At 38.5% G+C, this 8,223-nt stretch overlaps 1 protein-coding gene across 6 annotated transcripts in view; it reads left to right on the top strand.

Moving 5' to 3' along the window:
* The first annotated feature begins 239 nt into the window (after positions 1 to 239).
* eeig2b (EEIG family member 2b) overlaps positions 240 to 8,223 on the top strand; it is a 67,254-nt gene continuing 59,270 nt past the window's right edge. For 5 of the 6 annotated variants that reach the window (XR_015517691.1, XR_015517690.1, XM_087297145.1 and 2 more), the window contains exon 1: positions 240 to 728. Coding sequence is in view for 4 of the 6 variants with exons in the window: in XM_087297145.1 (XP_087153271.1) it covers positions 595 to 728 (134 nt within the window). In the remaining 2 variants the exon portion in view is untranslated. 6 annotated transcript variants of the gene reach the window in all.

The raw sequence follows: 8,223 nt of genomic DNA, 5'->3' as shown, positions 1-8,223 counted from the left end.
GATTTACCATTGGCATTTTTGCTCATTAAATATATTTAGATTTGGATTGGTAACCTAACAACACTATGCTGCACACTGTAGATTTTAATTATTTGCTTTTATATGTACATTCATGACTGCAGTCCACAACACATGTTACATTACTGTTTATAAACTACATGACCCGTCCTTTGTCCCCTTGCATCGATATTTTAAGAGTCGACTGGCCCTTTAAGAATAGTCGTCTGCGCGCTCCCGCTACTACACGACAACACAATACAACAGCAGCAGCACAACACAAGCTGTCGCGGAGCGAGACAGTCTATCACCTACTGCCTGCACATCCACTGACCAGCATATTTCCTTTTAATGCCTTTATCAACCGTAACGATGTAGTTAATGACAGAAGAATCCGACAAGACTGTGTTTCATCATCATCATCGTCGTTAGCTTAGCTTTTCATTTCAGGCAGTGGCGGATTCCAGCAGTGGCTAACGGCTATCAGCTCCAACAACAGAAGCAACCGAAGATGAGCAAATAAAAGTGATGCTTGTCCACCGCGTATGACCAAAGCTACCGTCAAGGCTTACAGGACTGCTTAGAATTGACGCCAAGATGATGAAGAAAAAGAAGTTTAAGTTCAGAGTGGATTTTGAGCTGGACGAGCTGTCCTCTGTTCCGTTCGTGAACGGAGTTCTGTTCTGTAAAGTCCGACTGCTCGACGGCGGATTCTCAGAAGAATCTTCGCGGTAAGAAACCTGTCAGATATTCAGTGGATTAGTATGATTGGTTTAGATGAAAAATGAGCTGGTGTCATTCTACAGTTTTATTCCCAATAGAGCATAACCCAAACAGAGTATATTATGGTCCACCTTTTCACAGAATTGGTAACAGTAGCTAGTTAGTGTGTCTTAAAGAATGTTTAGTCCTGTAAGGTGTATATGCTCTTGTAAAAAGTCAAGACACTGCAGGCGAACGGGGTAAATATTTAACTTATTGATCGCCATACTTCCCTAGTTGATTGACTCTATTAAGTATTGCAAACATTTTTGTAGTGCAGATTTTTAAAAATGTTTGCATGAAAACTGCATGAAGTCATGTCCAAATTTCTTGTCGTTTCTTTCTTCTTCTTCTTCTTCTTCTTCTTCTTCTTCTTCTTCTTCTTCTTCTTCTTCTTCTTTTTTTTTTTTAGAAAAAAACAACAACTGTATAATCAAACATATTGTGCAAAACTGAAATTAAATTGTAAAAATTTTATTACTGCTTCACACCGTCAGGTAGTTCCAACCCCTGAGACCTTTTAATCTGAGAGCTCTGAGTTATAACCGAGAGCTCCCGCATCCTCCATAGACAACAATGATCCCGACTCTTTTAAAGTCTAGAAAAATGTCTAAAATACATCAACAAAACTGACCATATTTCTTCAGTGGCTCAAGCAGAATATTATCAAGCTACGAGAATACCTTTATGTGCACTAAAAATAAAAACTTAATTCAAGTTTTTCAGTGTCAGTGTAGGGTACATTTACATTTACATTTACATTTAGTCATTTAGCAGACGCTTTTATCCAAAGCGACTTACAAATGAGGACAAGGAAGCAATTTACACAACTAAGAGCAACAATGAATAAGTACTAAAGGCAAGTTTCAGGTCTGTAAAGTCTAAGAAGGGAAGTATTAGTAGTTTTTTTTTTTTTTTGTACAGTTAGTGTGATATTCAAAGAGGCAATTGCAGATTAGGAAGTGTAGTGGAGACTAAATAGTTGAGTTTTTAGTCGTTTCTTGAAAATAGCGAGTGACTCTGCTGTTCTGATGCAGTTAGGGAGTTCATTCCACCAACTGGGCAGATTGAGCGTGAGTGTTCGCGAAAGTGATTTTTTCCCTCTTTGGGATGGAACCACGAGGCGACGTTCATTCACAGAACGCAAGTTTCTGGAGGGCACATAGATCTGCAGAAGTGAGTGCAGATAAGAAGGAGCTAGGCCAGAAGTCACTTTGTAGGCAAACATCAGAGTTTTGAATTTGATGCGAGCAGCAACTGGCAGCCAGTGCAAATGGACTAGCAGCGGAGTGACATGTGCTCGTTTAGGTTCATTGAAGATAACTCGTGCTGCTGCATTCTGGAGCAGCTGAAGAGGTTTGATAGAGTTAGCTGGAAGCCCAGCTAGTAGAGAGTTGCAGTAATCCAGTTTGGAGAGAACAAGAGCTTGAACAAGGAGTTGAGCTGCATGTTCAGATAAGAAGGGTCGGATCTTTCTGATGTTATAGAGTGCAAATCTGCACGATCGAGCAGTTCTAGAAATGTGGTCAGAGAAGTTTAGTTGGTCATCAATCGTTACTCCAAGGCTTTTCACCATTTTGGATGCAGTAATGGTTGCCCCATCCATCTGGATTGAAAAGTTATGGTGTAGAGTCGGGTTGGCAGAAACTACAAGCATTTCCGTTTTTGCGAGGTTCAGCTGAAGATGATGATCTTTCATCCAGTGTGAAATATCCAACAGGCAGGCTGAGATACGAGCTGGAACCGAGGGATCATCAGGATGAAAAGAGAGGTATAGCTGGGTATCATCAGCATAGCAGTGGTAGGAGAATCCATGTCTCTGGATGACTGGTCCTAGAGATGATGTGTAGATGGAGAAGAGAAGTGGCCCAAGAACAGAGCCTTGAGGTACCCCAGTGTTAAATGCTGTAGGTTGGACACCTCTCCCCTCCAAGACACCCTGAATGACCTGTCAGAGAGGTAAGATCTGAACCATTGTATAACAGTGCCCGCAACGTCCAGTGACTCAAGCGTAGATAGCAGGATCTGGTGGTTGACAGTGTCAAAAGCAGCTGACAAGTCCAGCAAAATGAGGACAGATGATTTAGAGTCTGCTTTAGCCAGTCTGAGATCCTCCACGACCGAGAGCAGGGCAGTCTCAGTTGAGTGGCCTTTCTTAAAGCCGGATTGCTTGTTGTCCATGAGATTGTTTTGAGTAAGAAAGTCCAGAACTTGATTGAACACTACTTTCTCCAGAATCTTGGCCATGAATGGAAGCAGGTCTGTAGTTTTCAAGTAGCGTATGGTCCAGGTTGGGTTTCTTTAGCAGTGGGGTTACCCTAGCCTGCTTAAATGTAGTGGGGAATAAACCAGAGTCAAGAGATGTGTTAATTATGTGAGTCAGTGTTGGTATGACTGCAGGAGAGATGGCTTGCAAGAGATGAGAGGGAATGGGATCGAGTGGACAGGTGGTTGCATGGCTAGATAGCACAAGTTTGGACACCTCAGACTCAGAGAGCTGAGAAAAAGAGGTGAGTGTGTGTGGTGTTGGTGTTGTATCTTGCGTGATTGTTGTAGGTGCAGCAAATTGAGCACTGATTTTTGCAGTTTTGGTGCAGAAGAATGTAGCAAAGTCATCAGTAGTAAGTGTGGAGGATGCGGGTGGAGGAGGAGGATAGAGGAGGGAGGAAAATGTTTTAAAAAGTAGGCGAGGATTAGTGGCATTGTTGATTTTCAGACGGTAATACGTCTGCTTTGCAGAAGTAACCTCAGCTGAGAAAGAGGACAGAAGAGTTTGGTATGTTTAGAGATGTGCAGGATTTTTAGTTTTCCGCCAAATTCTCTCCGCAGCCCGAAGTGTTCACAACAGCAACAGCACTGTGCACTTTATTTTTTGGTACCTTTCTGGACTTTGAATGAGTCAGGACAGCTGCTGTCTATGGAAGATCAACGAGGTCTCAGAATTTATCCAAAATATTTAAATTTGTGTTCCGAAGATGAACAAAAGACTTGGGAGTTAAGGAATAGCCATAGGCGGGTATAAGATTCTGACGGTACGATAACCTTGGATAAAAAATATAACAGATTCACAGTATCACGGTATTGTGATTACTGCTCTAAAATAAGGTATTTTTTTCCCAATTGAACACAATATATTTTAATTTGTGAAATATCTGAAATATTTTGGACCAGTAGCTTACAGTTGCTTTAAAACTAAATAAAATAGTTGTAAATGTTGTAGAACGTATAAAAAAACTAAAATAATATCTTACACATACCTTAAACCCTGCTCACACTGTGAGATTTCAGCCACAATTTTGTCATCTAAGACAAATTTGGGAAATCCTAAAAGATTCCTGAAATCCTTGGCTAAAATCAGTGATCTTTGATTGTTGGTTTGACATGTTCACAGACAGCCGCTTAGTACTCATTGCGATCGGATTTTTTCTCCAATGAAGTTCTGGCAGTGTCAGCAGATTTCATACACTTTCCTGCAGTGTGACAACAGCTACGATGAGCGTCAATCCAACAACCAATAGGAGCGCTGAGTTTGATGACACAATCCATGCGACAATTCAAATGACGGCAGGGAAATGTCAAAACAGTTTTTTTTTTATTCCTGGTTTTATTTTTGAGACATGCCGCAAACAAAATTCACACTACAGGTTGTTTACGTTTGCTGTGAGGAATAATTTCCGAACTCAGGATAGTGAAAGTGTCAAACATGGATCATGTCAAACTCAGGGGGCGTTTTCTTTCATGTTTGGTGCATCTTCATTGTCGTTCAGTTTGACTTTGACAGCTGAGATCTTACAGTGTTACATGACAGTCATGTTCGTACAGTCTGATGTGCTACAATCGTTCAGGATTATAAAAAGTCCCACATTGTGAGCCGGCTTTTAGGGACGGTATAACAGAAAACTCTGGAGGTTTTAAAACCTTAGGGGCTTTTCCAATATCATGCCAAACCATTCTAAGAACTCTTCGGTACGGTTGCAGTTGTTTCTCCACTGAGCCTGGAATGGTGTGGCACGATTACAAACCGTTCTCGGCCCGGAATTCTCGACATGGTTGGACAACTGTGCTGAACTTTGCCGATAGATTCTGTGTGTTGATGTCGCGGCTCTGTTGCCAAGCTACCGCAGCTGGCTCATCACACATCCACAAGTAAAAAACTACATATAAAAAAATTATCCAGGTTTAAACGATATAGTTTGAAAAGGGTTTTAAAACCATAGAGCAGTCTCCGGCAGAGAAGTGAATAACCCATCCAGGGTTCAACGCTCAGGATTTTTTCTACTGGGCCAATTGGGCCAGTGGTTGAGGTTTTTACTTGCCCTGCCAAAATTTTCACTCGCCCCACCACAAAAAAAAAAGGTTAATAGCTATTTCTTAGCCACATATTTTGTAAACTGTATAATGAGCAAAATTAGTTAGACTTTTTGCAAACGAAAGAGCAGTATGAAAAATGTGCTGGTATTTTATTGCAATTCTAAATTATTTTTATAAAAATGTCTTGCCAAACCGACAACTCTTTTTTTCTTTCTTTTTTTTAGTTTCTTAATTTTGTACCCATGTAATTGTCTGCTTCCAAGCCTTTAGAAACTGACGTTTTCTTTAAGCCTCATAGTTAGATGTTGCCATCCTTTCGCTGTAATTGTTGTTACCATGTTACGAAAAAAATCAAGTGGTGCTCGCTGCAGAGCCATTTGAGGAGAGCTGAGCTCCAGCGAGGGGGAGCTTAAGCTTGAGCTCCACCTTTTTTGCACTTCTTCTACGAGTGATGTCACTGGGGGTAGGGTTAGGGGTGGGGTTGGTGTACGCATTAAAACGGCTTACAGGAGGAGGAGCGACAGCTCATGCTCCCCCTCGCTGGAGCTCAGCTCTCCTCAAATGGCTCTGCAGCGAGCACCCTCTCAAAAAAATTGCATGCTCACCGTTACTGGCCGATAGGGGCCAGTAACAATCCTGTCTACTGTCCAGAGCGTCTTTCACACTGGCCCCGGGCCAGCGGGCAGTCCTTATTGTTGAGCCCTGTCATCACATTCTCATGAAGATTAACAAAGTTATTATGTCATTGACTTGAATACAATTAACCATGTATGATATAATTACTAATGTACAGTGTGAGCCGGACTTTAGAGACGTATAACAGAAAACTTTGGTGGTTTTAAAACCTTGACTTTTCCAAACCGCAGTATGCCTTAAAACCGGTTATCGTCCCATGCTCATTAAGGAGCGACATGAGTGAGTAAATAATGACAATTTTTATTTTTGGGTGTACTATTTTTTTGATGTGTGTTTTTGTGGGGAGTTTACTCAAAATTAATTATAAAAAATTTATATATCCCTATCGAACCCAGACAGAATTCAGTTGGTAAAAATCTTGCACAAACTACTGTTATTTTCATATACAGAGGAAGTGCAAATGTTAATAGCTCATTGACAGTAAACCACACATGACCTACTGCGCATGATTACATTTTTACATTTAATTACATTTTTGTGTCATTTGTGTTAAATAATTAGGTGGACCTGTGCTGCCTGTATTGTTTACTTAAGATACTTTATTGATTAATAGTTAGTTTGAAACATTTGTTTACTCTAAACGTATTTACAATAAAGCAATACACAAAATTATTTTTCATATAACAAGTTAAAGTAAACCTTTTTGCATCTTATGTCAATGTCGCGAGAAAAGCTTCAGCAATAAATTCAAGAAAATGTGATATGCTTAGGGTCAGTGAATTGATAAAAAAAAACATTTGAAATTTATTTAAGATTTTGTCAAATATATGGTTATATCATTAACCTAAAAAAGTTGAAATGTAATACTAAATCAGAAGTTACCGTAGGTCACTGACGAATTGATTTTTTAGCCTGCAGAACAAACAAAAGTGAAAGATGTCATCTAAGTGTCCATGCTGCTTTTTAATCTTTCATCAATAATTGCATTAGATCAACCGCATCTTGTGTGCTATTTCCTCTTCGCTTTTAAGCAGTTCTTGTGCTGAGTCACATTATAAATCTGTCTCTGTGTGTGTTTGATGTGTGAATGAGCAGCGCTGTTCTCCGACCTGCACACCGGTTGACCTGCAGGCAGGATGTTAATGCATCGTGTCTGAGGGGGCGGATTTAAATGTAGAGCATTGAAGAGAATGGTGCAGTTACAGATTATTACTGCATGATAAATCTCTCATATGATGTCATCAGAGGAGCAAATGTTGACAGTCAAGCACTGCTTCAGAATTAATCTGCATTTATTGATGCCGTTTTATCCAAATGGACTCTCAGTTGATTTAAAGTAGACATTTAATCAATTTCTGCATTAACAGAACCAAACCCTTGACCTTAGTATTGCTAATTATTTAATTCATTCATGTTTCTTATGTTGCTTTCTTTTTTGCCTTTATCTCTAAAACAAACTGTATTTTAATGAATAGTTTTACACAAGTCAAGATGAAGCAGAAATTTAGTCACTTACTCACCCTTTACTTGCTCTAAACATGTTTGAGTTTCTTTCTTCTTTTGATATTTTGAAGAAATCTAAAAATCTTTGACCATTGACTTTCATAGGAATAACAAGTCAATGGTTACAGCTAAGCCTGTCACAATAATCAATATATATACTTATGCAATACTTGGAGATGACCTAAATAATTTTTGCCGTTGCAATATACAAATTCATAAATAACATTAAAGCCATTGTACAATGACATTTACATAATATTTTACTGGTGTCAAAGTTCAAAATAAGACGCTAACTCAATATGACACTTAATAGTATAATAGTAATTTATAAATAGTAATTTATATGTCTATTTGGAAAAATGTAATTTATATGTCTATTTGGAAAAATGTATAGATTAATTGGGCTGATACTGCATTGGGAGTGCATCTCCATAAAATCTAATAAACAATCAAACATTTTTGGGGTCCCCAACACATGTTCGTTGTTGTCTGGACTACTTGCAGTGCATTTCTGTATTTGCATGTGTTGTGAGTATTTTTATGCATGTGTGCAGTCATAGATTGATAAATTAATATTTACTATTTGCATCTCCGTAAAATCTAATGAACAATCTATAAACTTTTTGGGGTCTCCTAACATGTTTTCATTGAGGTCTGTTCTACTTGCAGTGCATTTCTGTATTTGTTGTAAATTTTTTATGCATAACAATGTATAATTATATTTAAGGAAAAGATGCAATTAAAATAGTGTTTTTTTTAATCATTTCCAGAGTCTAAAAGTAGGTACAGTAACTGAATGATAAAATTCAAATAGTTCAATAAAATTAATCATAGTAAAGGTAAAAAATGGTACAATTTCTTTTACCTAAATGCTTTTAACGTCATTATACATATATAGGCATTAAAAAACACATGCAAATGATAAGTTATAATACAAACTCAACATTGCATATCCTGCGATGTGACCATTGCGATATCGATGCCGAAATGGTTATTGTGCATATATATGTATAT

This window comes from Danio rerio, chromosome 20, assembly GCF_052040795.2.
Source record: "Danio rerio strain M-AB ecotype USA chromosome 20, GRCz13ab, whole genome shotgun sequence".
NCBI lineage: Eukaryota > Metazoa > Chordata > Actinopteri > Cypriniformes > Danionidae > Danio > Danio rerio.
This window is presented reverse-complemented; position numbering and strand designations above follow the sequence as displayed.